A 23,767-nucleotide genomic window follows, 5' to 3' on the forward strand; every position below is an offset into this window, starting at 1 on the left:
AACAATCCTTCGCCCAGACACTCATATTTTGCACTAGCAACACTGGGTAATCCCACAATGAGAAAAACAACGCGCAAATTTAAATTCAGATATCGCTTTACCAGAGTCTGATCTCAGAAACTCTTTATCTGAAGGCTGCTCAGTGTCGTAGGCAAAATGAGTTAGTTTCTCATGGGTAGAAGTTATATGATTATTCAGCTCCATAAATAAGCACAGTGCCACACACATAAAGAAAAGACAATAGTCAAGAACTTAGAAAATGAGCCTAAAATTCAGTTCCTTTATCCTTATTGAGACACCAAAATAAGTGACCTGATTTTGGGATGCTGGGACAATTTGTTTAGTGGGGGTGCTGAAGCCATTGAACCAAACTGTAAACCCTGCATATACTGGAAATCACTTCCAGCTAGGGGGTGCTCCAGCACCTCTAGTTCCAGCACCTATGGAAGTGGTGTGCACCTAGCAGTCCCCACTGAAGTCGAACGTATTTGCGTTCAGCTCCAAGAAAATAAGTGATTTAAGCACCAACTGACCCTAGAGAGGCAAGAGGAGAAAAGGCATCAAAACCCCATAAGCAACTCAAGTGTGCATAATAGCCTTGTCTCCCTAGGCATCAACTCCATTCCCAGTCATCTATCACACACTATCCTTTACTTCATAGACTTTTATGGCCAAGAGGCCAATCCTGAAAATCCTTACTCATGTCAGTTCTCCTTTACTCACAGAAATAGTCCCACTGAAGCCACACGTGATGCCTAAGTCATTGGGAAAACAGCACAGCTTCCTGTAGAAGGAATTCACATTAAAAGCACAAGTCTCTTGATGGTACCTGTATATCACTGTTGGCCTTCCAATTCTATTTTTTATGAAGATTCCCATGAAGAAAATGCCAAGATGCATATCATTTCCATGATTGTCCTGCACAAAAACCACATAAACATTTAGTTAATTAATACAGAAACCGGTTTTACATGAAGAATGCCCAGGGAACTACAATAAAATGTTTAAATCAAAATCCTCCCCTAAGATATACAGCACATCAGGCATTCAGGAGTCTGTCTGTAGTTTAACTAACCAAAAAACACCCAGTCTGCATAGCGATTGTTTTCTTATTTACAAGGTATTTACACAGTAATTCAAAATAAATGTCATATGAATATAAGCCATGTGGCTAAAAGGATTACTGTATGGAGCAACACAAGGGAAATTAGTGTGCTCTAGTGGAATAAATACTAGACAGAGTCTGAAATTCCTGCATTTTAATTCATACTATATGGATTTGGACCATTCACTTGACCTTTTGGAGCCAGATTTTCAGACGGGTCTTAAATGGACCTCCATTTTGATAGGTGCAAATACCTGGGGACACAGTTTAGGTAGTTTAGATGTTTGATCTGTGGATACAATCTAGTACTTAGACATTTAAATGATAAACTGCATCCCAAAAGAATTATTCTTACTATCTGTGGATGCAAAACAGGATATCTGTGTTTGCAAATCTGGTCCTCTGTGACTCAGTTTGCCCTTCTCTAAAAGAAATAATACTTACCTACCTCACAGGGCTATTTATACTGTGCTTCTAAGATGTAAACCACTGTGTAAATATAAAGAATTATTTTTTACAATAAGTAATATTACCTTCATTCACTGAAGATAACATGAATTCAGTTCTTTGAAATACAAAGTAACATTTTTGTTTTTCCTATTTTGTACAGAACAGGCACTTCGGCTTCTTATTTAACATGGTCCAGAATGGCATGCAATAGCCAAACAGGGACATCCCATATACAAAACCTGAAAAAATTCACTTTCTAGTGTGAGTGGGAAGCTATCCCTGGAGGGGGCTGGTGCTTACGCCATCACATTTCTGAAGATTTTACAAAAAGAAATTGGTCTATAGCTCTTCTGATTGCCAAGAGATAAATCCAAACATGAGCCAAATGTGAACTGATGTAGTGTTGTCTTCCTGAGTCTGTAGGCAGGTAGTCCAAGTGTTTCAGCTGCTGCTTACTGGTTTGCAAAGCTTCAGCACATGACATTAATAAGACTTTCAGTGATGAGTGGGCCACAGTGACACTATCACTCTGCTGCTGCTATGGGAGAATTCTATGAGCTGCAACTGAGGCAGGCATGGCTGAGACATGCACAGTATTTGGGCCAAAGGGACCAAAACAGATAGAAGGGGAAGGAAGAGAGGAGACTTCCTTCTGTTCACCAGCACCCTCACACCATTCAGGACATACTGGAAAAGAGATGGAGGGTGAACCTCCCTCTCTCTTCATTGACTGCTTGTAGTGGGGCAGCTGCCCCATTCCTGGAGAACAGGGGTTAAAACAGCCAAGCTAGGCTGATTGGGGAAGCAGCCACAGCTATAGCCAGCTTAATTAGGACCCAGTTGGCCCTGATAAGAGGGCTGTGGGCCAGAAGCTGGAGGAGTCTCTCTCTAGCAGTGGAGAGAGAAGGATCCGGCTGCCTGGGAGCTCAGGGTACCAGGAGTAGAGCAGGGCTGGGAAAAGGCAAGAGGAGCTGGGGAGCTCCAGCCTGGCCTATCACCAGGCCTTGCTAAAGGCCAAAGCAGGTACAGAGGTTGCAGAGGTGCCGCCTGGGCTTAGGCAGAGACAACTGGTCGTAACCCCTTGCCAGTGATGAGTGGCAGGGGCTATGGAACACCCTCTGCAGTCTGCTCCAGTGAGCAGGGACTAGATGATGACTGGCAGTAGCCACTGAGGCAAGGCGGGTTTAGAGAGTCGAGGGTTCTCCAAGGAGGGGAGACCCAGAGTGTGGGGGTACTGCTGGGGCAGAACCCTGAGGTAAATGGTACTGGAGTCCAGGAGGGACATGGGGCCAGCGGCAGGCGAGATACCAGCCTGCAGAGGGGGTTCCATACTTGGGAAAACAGCTAATTCCCAGGATGACCAGCAGAAGGTGCCACACCGGTGAGTCTTGCTTCACTACACTGCTGTTTTGCGAATAGAGAGAATCTTGAATCCCTTCCAGCTTCTGAAGAGTGGTGAAGCTTCAAATTTATCAGATGCCTAGTACCAACAGGGTGATACAAAATGATTAATTTCCTAGGCAGTGTCCAAGACAACACTCTGTTAGAAATCATAGCTACCTTCTCATTCTCAGGTTCTGTGGATGAGCAGGCATCTAGATTTTGTCCCAAAGGTTCACTGGTAGTGTGCCCCATGCATGCGTTTTATATTTATTTCTAGCTAGCAAGGTTTAATCCCCCAGTAAGTATATGTCTGGTACATTTTTCAAGCTCTGTACATGCACTGATTCCCAATGCTGCATACACCAGAATTCTTCAAATTATACTCCAAATCTGCTGTAGTTTGGACGTTCTCTGCTTAATCATGGGAAGAGTTGTAATAAGCAAAGAGATGGTGAAGATTTTTTTTAATTTTTTTTAAAGGGGCGGGAATGAAGGAATAAAGGAAGGAAAAAATGAATCAGCTCTTGAATGCCCATCTCCAAAAGACAACTTTCTCCAGTGTCTCTCAATACATTGTGTTTGTCCATACACCTATCCTGCCAGCTCTCCTGGGTGGTGGTGGTGGTTTTTTTCCTGCATCCTGCACTGCGTGAGCACACAATTGGTGCTTCACCCAGCAACCACCAACAACTATCAGGTAGAATGAGAAATTCTGTTAAGGAAACAAGTTGCCACAGTATAGAGTTTTAATGGGAATTAATCCCAGAAAAAATCTTTTATTTCTTTTAGATGCATGAAGATTTGACATCAGAAGACCACATAATTACTGCCTTCCAGTGAAAAAGCCATTAACTTCAATGGAGACCATCACAAGATCCAAAGTATAATCAGCCAATCTGTTTGGTTTTTTTGTCCCTTCAGGCTAAATTCAGGGTTCTCTTATTTTTTCTCTTAGTAGCAGGAGAGATAGAAAAACACTTTTACTAGGAAGTGCTGGGGGTTGGGGACAAGGAGAATTGTTGAGCAGTCCAGTATTTATAACAAATAACCACAGAAGGAGAGTTGTAGAACTGGCTAAAAGTGTTCAATGTTTCAGCCACCCAGTGGATCACAGTGACCTGTGCTGTCCAAACTTAACCAAGTTGCAGATGGCAGCATGAGGCGTTAAGACAAGGAAAACTGATTAAAATTCAAGGGAATACAGCATAAAAAGGACAACAATACAGCATAAAAAACCTGAAACCCTCCCCCACAACTAGTTGTTAGCCTAACATTACTTTGCTTCTGTTTAGCTGACAGAACCTAGTACAGTTATACAAACCACCATCTAAACATCCTACCTTAGCTAATAAAGTCTCACAACTCTCCTGTGAAGTGAACAAGTGTTGTTATACTCATTTCACAAATGGGGAAATTGAGACAGAGACTTTTGCCAACAGTAACTCAGCAAATCAACGGCAGTGCCAGGATAAACTCCAAGCCCTGATCCTCCATTGCCATGCACCTGATGCAGTCATTTATCCCTGTGCAAAATGGATCTAAAACACTACCATTCCAATCTGGTAATTCTTCATTTGGATGTACATATATTGTTTACAACATGAGTCACACACACACACACACACACACACACACACACACACACACACACACACACACACACACACACACACACACACCCCATATACCCCTCAATTGTCTTTTTTTTTTTTTTTGGATGGGGGTTGTAAGAAGGCTATGTAAATAATAGTAACTAGAGCCCCATACCTTCACAGGGAAACTTTCCTGTCCAAACCCTTCAAGACGTTCCACTTCACTGATGTACATAAGTTCAGCTTCTGCTGCTGGTATGCCACTACAATTAAAACAACATAGGACAGCAAGAAATTGTTCACTACAACAAGTCATATTAAAGGTTCTAGCCAAAAAATGGCAGATTTGGAATAATCTAGATTGACTCACTTAAGATACTACTGAGATTCTGAAGAAAATGTACAATATAATTAAAACAGATCATTACTTGTATTATCAAGATGGGATAGATATTTTAGTTCATTCTCTATATTGACATTAGTAGGAGGTAGAAAGCACAGTCCAAATCTAGAGAAGAGCAACCAATGTGACAGAGAGGCACTTTCTACCCCAATGTCTAAAACGGGTTGGCAACCAGAGCTATGTTGTATCTGTAAAATTTTATGAAAAGCTGATTAACTTTCTCTACAAACTAAATAAAAACCCAACGTAAAGTAGCAGAAGAATAGCCATATGTATCAGTTTCCTACTGCAAGTGAAAACAGAAGAGTTGTATCTTAACATTTTTGGACTCACCTATGAGTTTTATGTTCCTGAGCTACCTTTTGAGTCAGATCTTCCAGGACTGCTTCATCTTGAGTCCAGTCCTGTAAGAATACAAACAAGAACACTCTGTTTATTGAGGGACACTAATCAGGAAAGAACCAAAGCAAAACACAGAACAGATACATTGTGATAATGTAAGTTTTAGGCTTGCTACCTGTCTTTAAGCTTGCAGGACAGTGATGATACCTAATACTGATTGCAATGGAAATCTGAATTTGTTTGTTATTACCAAAATATTTCTGAGGGCAAGGTACCAGACCTTCAGGGAAAACTTGGGGGGATTGGAAATTTTAAGATTGTTAATTCAAAACAAAAAGGGGGCTAGAAATTTCTTCCCAAATACAGAACGGAAAGACCTAACACTTTTCTTTTAGTAACTGTTTCAAAAAAGGAGGCTCAAAAGCTTTGCTCCTCCTTTAAGTGCAAAGTAAAGTTTGCCTTGTGTTGTCAACACACAGTTGATGAGGAAATTGTTGTACGTTTTGTAAATGTGGTAGTGTGTGTATGGTTGGAATAATTCTGAAATAAATTGGGGAAAGATAATAAAGGAAGTCTGGTCATAAAATGAAAGCAAAAAAAAAAGGAAAATGAAAAAGTTACCTAGCAAAACCTCAAAGTGATTATAGTCATATGAAAAAAGATATGCCTCAAGGCTGTGTGTATTGTATGTGGCTAAACTGCCTGTTTCTTGCTCAGTGGAGGTCTCCCTGCAATATTTGTTTCTGCCACAGAAAAATGTGAAAGTGGTAGCATGCTAATGAAAAATGGCATGGTACGTGCCTGTACATAGCCACACACCTGTGGGGTGTTCTGTGTACATAACTTTGTTCTTTTCACTGAAGAAATGCCATTTGACACATAATGTAGCCTCACAAGATCAAACACAGTACAAATGCAGCTGCCCCTCCCCCATTCAGCAGCACACTGCAATAATGTATTTTTCAGCAAATCAGTGTTCCACTTTGAGACCTCATCTAGTCCCAAGAGCTGCACAGATCTCCTGACCGTTGCTCTAGCACTAGGGCAGTCTACAACAGTTAGCAATGGTTACAGCGCTACTGTGGATTTTTACCATTATGTTACCTAACCCTGCCCAGGGGAAAGGATGAAGTAGAATTGATGACTCAATTCTGGAGGACAACATGCTTCAAGGGCTAGCTGCTTTGGCTAGAAGGGACAGAAACAATATACCTCTTCAGCTTTGGAGGATGTCTGTGCTTGTGTAGTACTTAGAACAATGCGGCCCTGGCCCATGATGAGGCTCCTAGGCACTACCGTAGTACAACTAATAAGTAATAGAATAATAGTAGTAGTAGCAACATAAGAGGGAGGTAAGAGACAGCGTGATGACAGGTGCAAAGCAGAAGTCAGACAACATAGTCTAAACAACAACAGAGAGCAGGAATGGAAAAAGAAGGTATCAACTGATAGGCCCAATCCAGAACACTGATTCAAACTCCCTCAAACTGGGAGAAGTTTAGCTCCATATCCAAACTTTGAGACAGAAAACTAATTGCAGTGTACTGAAAAGCTCAGGAGTGCAGTCCTTTGAAATCTGGGCACATAGTGGTAGATTCACTGCACATCTCTCTGTCCACAATGCGGCCATAATCTTGCCCCGAGCAGCTACCCACAATATGAACAATAATACTCCTCCTGGAGTAACACCAAAATAGCTAGTAGTAAATGGGGGGAAAGGCCTCATGAAAACAAGAACTCTGCTAGTCACTCTACATGCATTGCTCAGTGGAAGTTAAACACCATCTGCCATGACATATGCAACATATGGCTTCTTACACTTACGTAGGCTCGTCATTTTCCCCTTCCACTTGCAGTTTTCTCTCAGATACTTCTGGATTCCCAGCACACATGAATGACATTCAATTGCCATTTCTCAACTACTCATGCTGTCTGATGAAAACGCTTATAGCTTTACAATCCCTACAAATTTAATTTCAACTCAGAAAGAATTTCAAGATCAGAGCCTGATCGACAAAATGTTATGAAGGTTGAGCTGAAGTTCCGTGGCTGTGAGGTTGCTGGTCTTAGCTAAAGCCCAGCTTAGACTCAACAACTTCTTAAAGTTATCCATTCTCTCATCAGTTTCTCATTGCTGTGGTATCAAAGTAGCTGGTATCTTTTACCTCATTCTCTCTTATGGCAGCAATTTTACATTTCTCTGCAGAATTTATCAACAAACATGAAATAGTTCATTAAAAATCTGAAAGATGTGATAGTTTCAGATTTAGATTTGCGTAACTTTTACTGCACACTCACTGTAGGCCAAACCCTGAAGTCCTGGTTCACCTATTATTCAGGCAAAAGGCTGATCCATTTTGGCGTGAATTTTTCTTCAGTAAGGACTGCATGATTTGCTCTATAAGACTGCATTTGCTATATGAGCCAGTCCTCACATCCCATTACTATTTACTGTTTTTATTGCAATACCGCCCATAGACTCCCATCAGGAACATGTTAAATGCTGTATAACTTTATACTTTGTTCAAGTAGATATATTTCTTCTACTGAAATCTGTTCCTAGGGGAGAAATAAGCATGAATAGAGGTCACAAAGGGTTAAATTTGTGCTTCATGTAATTGTTTCGCTAAAACCATATGAAACTCAATCTCTTTGGAGGCAAAGCTTACTTCAGTCATTTTAAAAAATTAGCACTAACACTTTTCATTAAGCTATCAACACCACCATCTCTGAGGGATGGAGGAATTACTCATAGGAGACCATGAAATAAAGAGGGGAAAAAGTAACTCACCATAGGAAACAGAACATATTCTCGGAGGAAATCATGAGATTCAAACTGATTATAGTCACCAAAATCCGCTGGAAAAAAACAATACCACATTTACTCATATTACATAGCACTTTCCATGGATACTAAAGCCTCAATCCTGGGAACCTTTGACTCACATGCTTAACTTTAAGTGTGTGAGTTCTCCCACAGAAACCAAGCATTTGTAGGATTGAGGCCTTGAACACCAGTTAATTTTTTTTTTTTTAAATGTCCATGCCTGAGATAATGGTTAAAGATTGACCTGGGCACAATTACACAAGGAGCCTCTCCTTTTTTGCAGTATCCCACTCCCTGGAATGCAGGGGTTAGTACTCCGTACTAATGCTTCATTGGCTGCCGCCACCCCAAAAAGAGATGGCCACTGGTGGCCTCTGGTAGGCATTTTGCTTCTCATAGCTCCCATCCTCCCCTAACACACAGTACAGGGTGGCCCTGAACATTTCACTCAGCCTTTGCTAAAACACCACAAAAAGAGCTGTGTGAAAGGTGCTGGATTTAACATCCCAGGAGGCTGAAATCTCTTGAAAATTAACAATGTCAATGAACAGCACAGGTTTAAGTAAACTTGGATTTTCCTTCTCATCCCAGACTGATATATATCACGCTAGCCAAAAGTTCCTGCCAGGGGCACTAGTTTAATACTTTATTCCCTCATCCTGGCAATTCTCTCTCACCCCTCCCCCCCCCCAGCCCCAACCATTAAGGAGCGGATACAATCTTGGCACTCGGAGCACTGCTCTTAGTCATCCACATGCAACACCCAAAGGATTATTGGGTTTAAATGTTCTTAAAATACAGCAGTTTTGAAAGGGCTTCCTAAAAATTAAAGTGCTTCTTCTGAAACATGCACATAACCTCCCACCCCCACAAAAAAACCCACACCTCATCCCAAAAAAAAATGTGTAGATTTATCTATTTGTTAAATACAAACAGCTTATAACTAAAGAATGAACTTGTTGGAAAGTTATTTTATTTTAACTGAACCAGATCAAACGCCATCTACAATATACTAGTATTTTAGAAGCTGGAAATCCCCACCATAAATCACAGCTGCCAAACATTCTTGCTAAGCTTCTAGAAAATTTCACGTAGTACAGAATGTCAAAAATGCCGCTTTTTTGTTTTGTTTCACCTCAGAGTTATGTTTTAAAATAAACAGGGAATCAAAATGGACATTAATATGCAATTCAAAATAATTGAGTATATTCCAAGTCTCTTTACGGATCACATGCAAAAGATAAAAGACAGCAACACAATGTCATGAGTAAGCAACAAAAATTGGAGTAAGTGTCAGATGCAGCTATCTATCATGATAATAGATTATGCAGAAAATTCACAACAAAAGAAGTGATTATTACGCAAACCACTTACAGACACAGGAGAATGGCCAATTATATGGTAAGCGAGGCCTACACAAAGCCACTGGAAAGGTCTCAAATTGAGACAGTGTAATCCAATTTGGTGTCTGTCCATCACCACTTCATGGACTTGTACTTTAGGAAAACCTCATTAACCCATACTGCAAAGTTCAAGATGGACATATCTTTTCAATTATACTAAAGATTCAATTATGCCAAAAGATTTCAGGGCAATGGTCAGCAGAACACATTAGGATTTGTTTTTTTTCCTTTTGTTTTTGAACACCCTGTAGGACATTACAAAGGTATTTCTACCAGCACTGGCAAAGATCATATTAACTAACTGAATACCACTACTCTTCACCCATTCAACAGCTTTCATCCTGGGCACTCAAAGTGCTCTAAGCAGGTGAATATTAGTATTCTTAAACTGAGGCAAAGAGTAAGTTAATGACTTGGCTTTCAAGGTGGTGAGCATCCACAGCTCTCACTGATGTCAGCAGGGATGGAAGATGCTCAGCAGATCTGAAAATCAGTCCACAAGAGACTTGCAAAGGCCTTTGAGCAAGTCAGTGGCTGTCAGAAGTAGCACACAAGTTCTCTACTGCTAGGTCCCTGTTCTAACCACTAGACCATGCACAACTGGAAGTTCCAGAAGGTCACAAATTAAGGTCTAGAAAATTTCATTTCAGCAACAGAATGCTCTACAAATAAGAAGAGACAGGATGGTCACACATTGAAATAGGTTTAAAAAATGCCTAGGGACCAGTTGTACCACAAAAATCTTTAATTTTTAAGAAACCACTAACTGTGCTATTATTTTAATAATATTAGTTACTATTTGTATGTACAACTACCCGATTTGAACATTTGCATATGGATTCTTTTCAGCAGGCACATCTGTTGCATCAAGTTTTGAAATTCTGCCTGTTAAAGTCTATTAGAACTAGACGGTCTGAGAGATATTATAACCTAATACACATTTATTTTTCAATATTATAGGTATACTTTTTATCTCTCTCCTTAGTAGGCTAAGAGTAAAATCACAATAACAAACAGCTGTAATAACCACTATTATGTATTCTATAGTACTTCTGATAGGAAGTGCCCACTACAGGAAAGTGAATTTTCAATTAAAGACAAAATTAAACTCAGATTGAAAATGGAATTACACTGAAAATAAAATTTGAAAAGCAGTCAGTCAGCTTCCATCATTTTACAAAGTAGTCCACTATTATTAGAAGAAGAATCTAGATTTGTTTATTGTTAATCCAGAAAATCCAATGTTGGAGCTGAACAATGCTTATATGGTATCTATGATCCAGTCCATGATTCTACACCTGAAGTACAAGTAATTCCTCAAAAGCCCAATCCTACTCCTACTGAAATCAATGGAAAGACTAATGATCTTTAACATGAATTGGGGTGGGCCTAATTAGTGTCAAATGAACACTTGGAATTAACTGTAGAGGGCAATGTTGGAAGAGGACTAGAGGTAGTTTAACTTTACCTTGCACAGCTAAGCCAGCCAGCCGGATCCCCTGATCCAACGAAGAACGCAATCGACCATCAAGAACATCTTTTTTCACTTGAAGGTAATATTGATACCTGTCAATAAGTGAAACAATAAAACGAGACCCAAAGTTTATATACTTGGATATTTTCTACAGAACAAAGATTGCTGAAGACAGAACATTTTTACGCAAAGGTTGTGTACTTAAATTGTACTGTGTATGTTGCAGATGCCATACATACAATCTTAATTATAGCACTTTAAAATCACCAGTGTCATCCTTATCAGGACCATTGTTTCCAACTGTACAAAAGAGAGAAATCAGAATTCAATTGTGCGATTATCGGACCACACCACAAGAGTGACAGCTTCTGGAATTGCATCCACCCATAAATTCTGTAGGTGCAAATGTGGATGGCAGCATTGTTGTAGCTGTGTTGATCTCAGGATATTAGAGAGGCAAGGTGGTTGAGCTAATGTCCTTTATTCAACCAACTTCTGTTGGTGAGAGAGACAACCTTCCAAGCTTACATGGAACTCAGACCTCAAGAAGAGTTCTGTGTAAACTCAAAAGTTTGTCTCTTGGAAGGGAATATACATCATGGCATTCCCAGATCACATGCAACAGAATTAAATTAATCTGGGAGGAAGGCACAGACCGAATATGCAGGATAACAGGAAATGGAATTAGGCTTGGGTCTATATTTTTATACAGATTTTGTACCAGTACAACTGTTTCTATTATGGGCTTGATTTTTACCAAGAGAGTTAAAATGTGTACAACCCTTCTAGTATGCCTTCTAGTGGTATAGCTTATCCATCTTCCTGTACAAGAATAGTTATGCTAGTATAACTGCATCCACATTAGGAGAATTGTACTGCTTTTACTATACAGAGTTAAAGCAGTAATCTGTTTGTGTGGATACTTAAAAATGACTGGAAGTTAGCTAATGTAACGCCAATATTTAAAAAGGGCTCAAGAGGATCCCGGCAATTACAGACTGGTAAGTCTAACATCGGTACCGGGCAAATTAGTCGAAACAATAGTTAAGAATAAAATTGTCAGACACATAGAAAAACATAAACTGTTGAGCAACAGTCAACATGGTTTCTGTAAAGGGAAATCGTGTCTTACTAATCTATTACAGTTCTTTGAAGGGGTCAACAAACATGTGGACAAGGGGGATCCAGTGGACATAGTGTACTTAGATTTCCAGAAAGCCTTTGACAAGGTCCCTCACCAAAGGCTCTTATGTAAATTAAGCTGTCATGGGATAAAAGGAAAGGTCCTTTCATGGATTGAGAACTGGCTAAAAGACATGGAACAAAGGGTAGGAATTCATAGTAAATTCTCAGAATGGAGAGGGGTAACTAGTGGTGTTCCCCAAGGGTCAGTCATAGGACCAATCCTATTCAATTTATTCATAAATGATCTGGAGAAAGTGGAAAACAGTGAGGTAGCAAAGTTTGCAGATGATACTAAACTACTCAAGATAGTTAAGACCAAAGCAGACTGTGTAGAACTTCAAAAAGATCTCACAAAACTAAGTGATTGGGCAACAAAATGGCAAACGAAATTTAATGTGGATAAATGTAAAGTGATGCACATTGGAAAAAATAACCCCAACTATACATACAATATGATGGGGGCTAATTTAGTTACAAGAAGTCAGGAAAAAGATCTTGGCGTCATCATGGATAGCTCTCTGAAGATGTCCACGCAGTGTGCAGAGGTGGTCAAAAATGCAAACAAGATGTTAGGAATCATTAAAAAGGGGATAGAGAATAAGACGGAGAATATATTATTGCCCTTATATAAATCCATGGTACGCCCACATCTTGAATACTGTGTACAGATGTGGTCTCTTCACCTCAAAAAAGATATTCTAGCACTAGAAAAGGTTCAGAAAAGGGCAACTAAAATGATTAGGGGTTTGGAGAGGGTTCCATATGAGGAAAGATTAAAGAGGCGAGGACTCTTCAGCTTGGAAAACAGAAGACTAAGGGGGGATATGATAGAGGTATATAAAATCATGAGTGATGTTGAGAAAGTGGATAAAGAAAAGTTATTTACTTATTCCCATAATACAAGAACTAGGGGGCATCAAATGAAATTAATAGGTAGCAGGTTTAAAACAAATAAAAGGAGGTTCTTCTTCACACAGCGCACAGTCAACTTGTGGAAATCCTTACCTGAGGAGGTTGTGAAGGCTGGGACTATAACAATGTTTAAAAGGGAACTGGATAAATTCATGGTGGCTAAGTCCATAAATGGCTATTAGCCCGGAAGGGTAAAGAATGGTGTCCTTAGCCTCTGTTCATCAGAGGATGGAGATGGATGGCAGGAAAGAGATCACTTGATCATTCCTGTTAGCTTCACTCCCTCTGGGATACCTGGCATTGGCCACTGTCGGTAGACAGATACTGGGCTAGATGGACCGTTGGTCTGACCCAGTACAGCCGTTCTTATGTTCTTATGTGGACAAGTCCTAACAGTATCAAAAAAGATCCTTGTTCAAACTGTAAGAGCAAGTACCTCAAAGTGCCATCTGACATTTCTGTATGGTGCATTACTCTAATAAATCCTTTCACATTCTTCTAGAGTGAACTCCCAAATCAGCACAAATGAGATTCAGGATCTTGCCACTAGACAGCACCAAAGTTCTGGTGAGACTTGCATTCTCAGGATTACAGCAATAGTAGCAATACTATAATTTGATCAAGAAGGCATTCTCAGTGCAAAGCCCATTTTCATTTCCTTCAAATTAGAGAAATTCCCCTTTGAGATTAATTTTTTCAAGTTTACTTACAGCCCAAAGTTGACTTCTGGGCAAAATGGGTGAAAAAAAATTTGCAGATAATTTTGGGTTACTAGATTTAAAAAAATAAATGAAATAAAACCTAAGATATTTTCATACATTTTCTTGTGTTCTGGTAACTCACAACCAGTTTCATCTGATAAGTTTTGATTTGGCACACACATAAAGACTGAAGAATATTGAAAGACTCCCATTAATTTCAATGTGCTCTGAACAATTTGATTGCGAGAAAGGAAAGCATGAACCAATGACAATAGCACACAGCCTCTCTGCTTGGTCTTTCTGCCTCCAATCTCAAATTTCACAACTCTGGGATTATATGGTCTGGAATTCAGCATACTGTGCAAAACACAGATAATCTGAAATTGCAAAGAAATGGCACCAGAGCCAGGCAGAAAGACTGCCAGACTTGCCTTTGCCATCACCTTAAATGGAGGTAGGGGAACACTATGCTTATAATTTCACATCTGCACACTAAATGACTTGTAGTCCATGGGAGTTTTGCCACTGACTTCAGTGGGGCCAGGATTTCAACCACAGTTCCTGCAAAAACTATAGATAAGCCACACTGCAGAATACATGAACAGCAGAAAATATATCACGATACCACAGTTACTGCATCAGAAGTCATGACAAGATTTTGAAAAGTAACTAGTGATTTTGGGTGCCTCAAAATCCTAGATCAGTAGTCCCCAAATTTTTCAGTGTCACGTACACCCCCCTTGCCTGTCTGTGCCCCCTGACCCACAGAGCCATGGCCAGAAGCAGGGTTGCGGCTCCAGGGGGGAGGAGAGTCTTGGACGGAGTAGGAGGGCCGAGGCTGGAACCACAACTAGGGGTGGGGCTGGAGCCGGAAATGGAGCCGCAGCCAGGGGCTGGGGCTGAGGCCAGGGTCGCGGCCAGGCCATGGTTGGGGGCTGAGGCTGGGCCAGAGCAGAGCTGGGAGTGGAGTGGGGCTGGGTGTTGCTCCCTCCCTGCCCTCTGTGGGGGCTGGCCCAGGCCCCGCCACGCACCCCTGAACGTTCCTCCGTGCCCCCCCTAGGTAGCACACCCCACAGTTTGGAGACCTCTGTTCTACGTGTTCAACATGCAACACCTTTAAAAGGCTTGATTTTAGGGAAGTTCTTAGCATCCACCTTTCTGATTACCAGGTTCCTTTATATTATCTCACATTGAACACCCAAAAATGGGGACACCCACAAGCACAAGTCACTCTTTAAAATCTTGACCCGAATGTTTTTTACAGCACCTGTATAAGACAAAGTGTTGCGCGGTGTTGAATTGTATTAAATGGATAGCATATATTAAACCTGACTGGCTGCTGGGCATGGAGATTGGTTATTTATTTATTTTGTAATATTTGCTAATGTTTCCGATATACACGCATCTATGGTTAGGGTGACCAGATAGCAACTGTGAAAAAACAGGAGAGAGGATGGGGGCTAACAGACCTCTATATAAGAACAAGTCCCAAAAAATGGGACTGTCCCTTTAAAAATGGGACATCTGGTCACCCTACCTATGGTAAAAAGAAAGAAATCCAAATAAAATAAATAAATAAATAAATAAATAAAAACAGTAGAAATGTAAAACCTACCAACCTTATCTAAAATACATACTGTTAACTCCGTATTCATTAGAGTATTCCCTTGTACTTCCCCATATTTGCTGTATGAAATACTACAGATATGGAAGTTAGCTAACTCCATTTCTTAGTTGGGGGGCATGGACCAGCACTCATGTCATGCTCTCTGCCGTCAGTATCCAGCCCGGGCCGGGCAAGCTAATGACCCAACCAGCAACCAAATTTGGTGATGAATCCTGATCACATGCCACGTGAGGCATGTTGGGCATATGCCAAGAAGAATCCTTATTTAGGCCCTGCTCCAAAGCCCATTGAAGTCAAAAGAAGGTGGGCTTTATATCATGCCCTTGGCTATCTAAAGCATCTGTCGAGTTTTTAAGTACCATCACTGTATAGTACTCCTGCACAAAGAGTTAAGTCGTAGCTGCTTACGTTATTTCTACTAGGTGGTCACCATTTTCTTTATAAATCCTTATTTTCAGAATTTATAACTTGGTCATAAATGTATGCTGTGGGCTGAGACTTTGACATGCAAGAGCTCAACCTGGAGCAAATTATTTATTTATATTTACAAAGCATGCCGCTCTTCAATTTATTTTAAAGGACTATGAACAGCTGAGTTTAGGCCCAAAATTCCAGCTTTAGCCTAGGTTGGTGATGGGGTTTTTGGTGGTGGTTTTTCTTTTTAAAGCGGGTTGATTGTTGGGGATGGGTATCATAAAAACTACCGTGAAAAAAAAGGGCTATCTGAAATCAGAGAAAAGTTATAAACACCGCATTTTCTTTTGGGGTGGAGAACATTTGCTTGCAGAAGAATAATATGGATGTACAACCCTCCAAGGATAAAGTAGAAAAATGTAGCCCTGACAGGAACAGAGTAAAATCTAGAAGCCTGCTAGTGTGAAAGCAGTACTTACCCCTCCCACCTACTGGCCGCTTGTAATCTATAAGCGGGGTTAGCTAGCTTTCACAATCCCCCCTTCGGGCCTGGCAAGCCCAGATTGCCAGGCTCGTTATGTAATTTACGATTAAGCTGAAGAGACAGGTATTGAGTTGTTTTACGGACAGCATTTGGTTACAGCATCATACAGACATTTTGCGCACTGTATTACTATTTAAACAATACATGGGAAGAACACACAGAAAATAATTTATTTAACAATTGTACGGAAATGGCCAGTAAACCATGACCCAAGGTAGCCTAAACTTTTTCACTATCTCTTTTCCTCTGCCTCAAAGCAGGAAAATTCTGCTCCAAGCCAGTCAGTACTACCCAAATAAAAAAAAACCATAAAATTTTACACTTACCAATCAAGTATTAACACGCAAGGGTCTTTGTCTGAATGTGTATAAAAGGTTTGTAAAATTTGTGTAAGACAGAGTCTTTTGTACCAAGGTACAGGCTCTCCTTTTTCTGCAAAATAAAGCATTTTTCCTTATCCCTGTCAGGCTGTTAATTGGCTCTCAGCTAAGCAAACCCAATATTTCGGTAACACTAGGGTTGGGAGAAGCTTGTTGGGATTGAGAGATAATAAGGGGCTCTGACATCGCCTTTGCTGTGGGACTCATGGGAGCTCTTTGGACAAACATTGGGACTCCCAACTCCCAACCACTGCTAGGTCCCAACTCTGGTTCTATTCCAAGATAGGGGATGGTCATACTCCAACATGCAGGGTCCCTGGGAAATCACCAATTCCCTGACATCACACTAGATCATAAGTGGTGGGAGGAAAAAGTCATGGTCTCCACTCTCTAGGAAGGGGTGGAATAGAGGAGAGACTCCACTACTGCTCCATAGGTATACGGCTCATCCATGCTGCAAGCCCACTGTCTGGCTCTGTGTCCGTTCAGCAGGTGAGTCAGCCTATGGCCCACAAGCTGTAAAATCCTTAGGGCTTCTTCATATGAAATTATATTAATTAAATGTTATTATATCACTAGCCAAGATGATGTGTTTTTTGATTTAACTGAAATTAAATATTTACTTAGAATCCTAGATGAACAGAACATTTTTTTAAATTGCCTAAATAAATATAAATATTCACTTCAGAGAAACTGTCTCAGAAAAGCAGATAAAAATATGTATTTTATAAACTTTCAATGTTTTATATATGTTGGATAAATAAGCAAATATAATACACAAAAACATGGTTGCACATTGCTACAAACTGTTACTCAAGATGGTAGAAACCAAGAAATTCACAGTTATGAAGCCCTGGTTCAGAGTGATAGGGAAAGGGGAGAGAATAAAAACATGAGCTGAGAACTGAGGTTCAATCTTCTTTGCTCATTTTGGGTTAACATTTTTTGAGTATAGTCTTTAAAGTTTAATAAAGGCTACCGCTGTTTGCCAGCCTGTAGTTAATTCCAAGGGGAATGGGAGTGGACAACAAGTCTGAACAAAACCATAATTACAAGGATATAATTTCCCACAACTCCATTCAGTAAACACAGAAAACATTACGAGTATATTTGTTTCTATTGCTTCAATAAGTGAGCCCTGTTTTTTAAAAAAGTAATAAAACTGCAAGCAGATACTAGATATCAGAAAGTATCTGAACTTTGTTAAAATATAGAACCTGCCAACATCAATCAGTCAATACCACAAAAGAGAAAAACCAAATGAGCTTAAAAACATGGAAAAAAGGGTGCAGGCTTAAAACTTCATTCCATGATCCAGCTACAGCTGTGTACATCTCGAGAAACTCCAACTGACCATATAATTCTGCATTGCAAATTTAGCACAGCCTATATCAGCACTATCTTTCATTGTCACATTTATTTACAATATTTTTGGTTTAGTATTCATAACATGACTTCACCTACTGGGATGCTTTGACTACCACACTCTCTCTGATGCATAACTGGTGCCCTAGTTATAACAAGGAAATAATCAGGTTCCCCATTTGTATTAGACTTTTGTTATTTTGGGTGGTGAACTTTTTAAATCTCAAAAGCTAAGCAGGGACAGGCATGGCGAATATTGGAGGAGAGATCATCCTGAGAAGTTTATTGGGGCATTCAAAGATAGCAGGTACCTTAGTCAGTCCTGAAGAGCCATACCAGTGTTGGGTCCTTCCCCTTTTTGCTACAAACTCCCAGATAGAACTTTGTAAGGAAAACATTGCATTCAAAGCACTCTATTGATCTCTGCTTCTTCGGCGGAGGACAATGTAACTGCTGCACATATAGAGTACTGCTCCTGGTCAACAGATTTGGTTAGCAGGGCTGGTGCTCCCTAAGCTTCAGAGCCCAAGCTCCAACCCAAGCTGCAACTTCAATTCAGTGTCTACACCACTATCTTTAGAGCACTAGTGCCAGCCCAAGTCCATTGACCTGCGTTCAGAGGCTCGCTTCCACGGGCTATGTAAACATACCCATAAATGGCTGACAGCTACACTACAGCCAGAATCCAGGAACATCAGTGCCGAAAATACAGCCCCTTATGTTGCAATTTAAACCAAACGAATATTTCAAGACTTGTGATGCTTATAAACTGGCATTGCAGCAAGACAAGTGTAATGCTGACAGACCCCAGTCGTCAGCAGGCGGGACCAAACCGGGGACATCTCTGGAGCTTACTGCATGAGCCTCTGCAGCATGAGCTAAAAGCCACCTGGCGGTTATCTAAGGCTGTAGAACAGACTCGTTAATCTCTCTCTCTCTCTCTCTCAGTGGTCTTAGTGCCACTAGATGGGACAGAATGCCACACCCAGGAGGTGTGTGGGTTACACAAGCATTAAGAAGAATGGGCGTTGGACAGAGGAAGCTGTACAAATCCATCAGGACCCCTCCCTCCTCTTTCTGGCTTCCAGTCCTCAGGAGATGCTACAGCAGATCTTCTATACTGTGCAAGGGATTCTCCCCAAGCGTGCGCAAATATTTTACGTAGGGATAGGACATCCCCGTAACATACACATTCACCAAGTTAGACTCATTATTTCTTTTCTTTTTAACAATCCCCCTGTGAAGAAAAGAAAACACCATGATCAGTGGCAATCAGGCTGCTTTCCTTTACACTCTTGCAGCATTTGTCTGCAACAGAGTATCTCATTTCTTTGGTTAAGTGACCTAGAGAACAATAAAATATATTATGTACTGTAGGGGATACTGTGAGCAGTATTGTACTTTGAATATTTCTATTTTACTTGCCTCCACTGTGCATCAAAGATGTGGGCTTTTTTGCCAGACACATCAGTTTTGGAGGGCTGGCAAGTGTTATTTCTAGTTTTTTAAAAGATAAATGCAAGTCTGATTTTGCTGTGAATTTTTGTCAAGTATAAATAAATATATTAAAGAATGTTTTTTAAAAGAAATATTTTTTTAAATTTTATTACATTGGATGTATTTGAAAAACCACCACAAGTTCTTGGTAGCAGCTTACAAAATGTGCATTAGTTACTCATGAGGTACAACGCCTTTAGAATTGTCCCTAATGATGTAATTACTGGATTGACTAGCAGTTTTTCATAACTCATTAGGTACCTCTTTGGAGCCAAGCCGATCTGTTGGGTAGCTGCTAAACTACATAGTTTTGTTTTGGTTTGTTTTTTTTAATGGAGGAAAGAAAAGAATGGCTGTAATGTTACATAGAAGGAAGAAAAATCATTAAGAAAATGGAGGGGAGGTAGTTTGGCCATCAGAGGCACAGTACAGGATTTTAACATTCAGTTCTTCCGCTCTTTTACTATTTCAGTATTTTTTAAAAAGTGATTAGATCATAATACAGACCTATCAAATTAGTAACAGTGCTACGCTGGATCAAAACTCTGGTCCAGCTAGTCAAGGATTCTGTTTGAGAAAGAAACAAGAAACCCTGCAGTGGGCAATCATGGAATAGCCTGCCTATAGAGGAAGTTTCTTCTTAACAGCATGCTTACAACTCTTGGTATAATTATTTTTTAAATATTAGCATCTCCAATATGGATAGTCTTGTTGTCCATATAATTTAAATCTTTTTCATTCTACCATGCTCTTGAAATCAATTATATCTTGTGGCAGTGAGTTCCACAGGTTGAGTGTGGTGTGTTTTTTAAAAAGTATTCCCTTTCTTTCCCTTTAAATTCATCTGTCTTTTATATTTTCATCTTCCATGCCGATTCAAACATTGGCCTACATGTTGAGAGTGCAAAGGAAGGTGCTGATTAGCACTGACTGAAATGGTGAATCTCTGTAATGTAGACAAATCTCCATCAGTCTGAGGTGAAACTCATGTGAAATGAGTTTGTGGTAAGCCAACAGCATCCAAGAGAGGGCAATAACTTTTCCTCATTGCAGACCTAGACAGGTTTTGAAATAATAATAGAAAAAAGGGAAATGCTCAGTCCTTCAGGCAACCAGATACAACCTTTAGTATATTGGCATAAATGGTCTTACTATCAGGTTATGATTTCTGGTGCTGGATGTGCTGAAACAGATTTTAGAAGCTGTAATTCAATCAGTACAGTTTATTCTAAAGGCACTTTAAAAAATACAAATGTATATATTGATGATTTTATGGTAGCTGGGAGTATGGCAAGTCTTCATCTCTGTCACTGGAATAATTTAGATTCTGATAAATACCAGAGTAACTCTAACTTGCTCCACTGGAATTGCACCAACCATTCTACCAATGGAAGCCTGAGGTTTCTGGATACTAATGACAGCCATTGATCTAGGACTTGTGGTAGAATATCTAATACAGTAGCTGTCTTTCACTACTAAAGAGTAATATTTTGGAAGATTGACATTTAGTGGAAGTCCACCACACCCTGCAACAGGAGGGAAAAAAACAAAAACCCTCAGCAGGCTAGCCAGGAAAAACTGAAGGAAAATGAAGAGCCTGTACTGTACCCATCAAACTCCTTCCTTTAGAAACTCAAGCTGTCCATGCCAACTTTTAAGTGCAGTCATAAATAAAAGGTTCCTGGGTCAGAAAATCCTGGAGCTTGAACAGCCTCATCAAGAAATTCCAGATTAACTGCAGGTGACTGATCGACAAACCCTGGCAAAACCAGAATCAGAACTGCCTTCTAGAGCTGGGTAAAAAAAAAATACAACGTATTATTTCATTTTGTGAAATAAAAAAGAAAAAGAAAACATCTTCTGGGAGTTTTTGGCCCTACCTACTGATACAAAAGGTCCTTCCTGGGCCAGCACTATTCCCATGACATCTGTTCACAGGACCAAAAGGGAGGATAGTTCAAATACACAACTCCTATCACCTATCTCTGCCTACTTCAACAAACAAAACTCTTTAGAAGCATGTTTGCAAACTTGCTGTTGTAACTCTTCTCAGAAGGGTTTTTTCAGGGTCAGTTGGGGAATTTCCTTGGGATTTTAGGTGCATCTCTATCCCTTAAACAGGGGTGGCTCTAGGTATTTTTCCGCCCCAAACACGGCAGGTTGGCTGCCTTCGGGGGCAGGGCCGTCCTTAGGCATAGGCAACATAGGCAGCTGCGTAGGGCACCTGAAAATTTGGGGCACCACTGGGTCTTAGTGTCCACCCTCTTGTTTTCCTATCCCTGTTCTGACCCTTCCTGCAGGCTCCCACAGATGGCTGCTCTAGCCTGGTGAGTCTTCCTTGGGAGGGAATCTAGTAGTTAAAAGTGAAAAAACCTCCAGCCTGCCAGACCTATTAGCACAACATTGAAACTGTTAAAGAGACATTCAAGGGGTAATAAAGCCATCTAACAGGCATTTGCCAACCCCAAGGTATATACTGACAGGTTTCAGAGGGGTAGTCCTGTTAGTCTGTATCAGCAAAAACAAGGACGAATCCTTGTGTCACCTCAAAGACTAACAAATTATTTGGACATAAGCTTTTGTGGACTAGAACCCATTTCATCCGATGTCCATGAAAGCTTATGCCCAAATAAATTTTTATACTGTCAGTTTCTGACTTTACTGACAAAAACAGTTGTGCATTAATGTAATATTTACACAGAACATGTCAGTCTGCATGACCTTAGTTTAAAATTTGCTTTAAAAATATTTAATTAGTGAGCTGGTGAAGATTATAAAATCGCATTTCTAAAAAATGCTTGCATAGAGTTTTAGATGCACAATCATCTTTAGCCTTAAATGCGCGGATCTTCAGACATACAGTTTTTTAAATAAATCCTTCAAAAGACCTCCCTTATCTAAATACATATTTTAATTACTATAGTTAAAAAAAAAGTGCTTCCAAGTCTTCCTGTCCTTTCTGTCCCTCCCTTCAGCACCTCTCCCCCCACTCCCCACTGAAGAGAGCCCTTAAAGGGACAACAGTCCTTCCCTTCCAGATAGCTGGACAAAGAGTTTCCCTTTCTTTACTTCTGACTATCCGACGAACTGGTTTTAAAATAACCCTCCAGCAAAATCAGTACCTTAGTAAGACAAAATCCTTGTTATACCTAAAATCTTTGGAAACATATTTTTTTAAAGTTGGTGAAATTTCATAACCATGTCTCTTGTTATGGAGATCACACAAAGTAAATTACTGTTCCCTTTTTCTAAAAGCAATGAACATTGTTATGAACACACTAAACCTCTCTGATTAATTTAAAAGAATGTCTTTGTTTCAGTGAGTTAAATATGTGATAATCTGGAATGCTGGCTTAAGATCTGAGTACATTTAAAATATAAATTCAACTTAGAAATACTGATGAAGAAAATGTAAAATAGAGAAGAGCTGCATCATGTATTCCATTATATGTAATGTTGTATTCAGCAGGACAGCTGACTCACCCTTACTATGAAGTTTTTGCAAATAAATCTCTGACAAACTTCAGGGCATATCAAAAAACCTGTGACTGACATTTTTTATTCCCAAATTTTAGTGCTTTTAATTAGGTACTTTCTTCATGTCTATTCTGCATGAGGGAGAGGGCATGGAAGTCTCTGCGGGGAACTGTGACTCTCTGCCATCATGAGGCAGGCTGGGCATCTCATTATCCTTTGCTGTCAAGTCCCTCCTCCCCCTCCCCCACCAGGCTGTGAGCTTGGGCTGCCATCCGGCACAGGGGCACCAGTTTAATAATACTGCATAGGGCCCCATAAATCCCAAGGACGGCCCTGTTCGGGGGCTTGCCTGCGAGAGGTCCCCAGTCCCACGGATTTGCTGGCACACCTGCGGGAGGTCCGCTGAAGCCACGGGACCAGCGGACCCTCTGCAGGCATGCTGCCGAAGGCAACCTACCTGCTGCCCTTGAGGAGACTGGCAGAGCACCCCCCGTGGCTTGCTGTCCCAAGCACGCGCGTGGTGTGCTGGTGCCTGGAGCCACCCCTGCCCTTAAAGCTCAGAGGATCCACTGGGCCAATACTCTCCTGCAGGCTAGCAAATCTCTCACGCAGTAAATCTGCCAACTGGACTTTGAGGAGGGGAACCTCCAAGCAACTAAAAAATATCCACAGTTATAGGAAAGTGG

General features: G+C 40.5%; 1 protein-coding gene across 2 annotated transcripts in view; it reads right to left on the reverse strand.

Moving 5' to 3' along the window:
* Positions 1 to 23,767, reverse strand: part of PTPN14 (protein tyrosine phosphatase non-receptor type 14) — a 190,796-nt gene that overhangs the window by 45,860 nt on the left and 121,169 nt on the right. For both annotated transcript variants that reach the window (XM_030557532.1, XM_030557533.1), the window contains exons 4-8: positions 10,974 to 11,071; positions 8,067 to 8,134; positions 5,267 to 5,337; positions 4,706 to 4,793; positions 830 to 918 (exon numbers count right to left, since the gene is read on the reverse strand). In XM_030557532.1, the coding sequence (XP_030413392.1) occupies positions 830 to 918; positions 4,706 to 4,793; positions 5,267 to 5,337; positions 8,067 to 8,134; positions 10,974 to 11,071 (414 nt within the window). The remainder of the gene's footprint in view (positions 1 to 829; positions 919 to 4,705; positions 4,794 to 5,266; positions 5,338 to 8,066; positions 8,135 to 10,973; positions 11,072 to 23,767) is intronic.

This window comes from Gopherus evgoodei, chromosome 3 (genome assembly GCF_007399415.2).
Source record: "Gopherus evgoodei ecotype Sinaloan lineage chromosome 3, rGopEvg1_v1.p, whole genome shotgun sequence".
In the NCBI taxonomy this organism is placed as follows: Eukaryota; Metazoa; Chordata; order Testudines; family Testudinidae; genus Gopherus; species Gopherus evgoodei.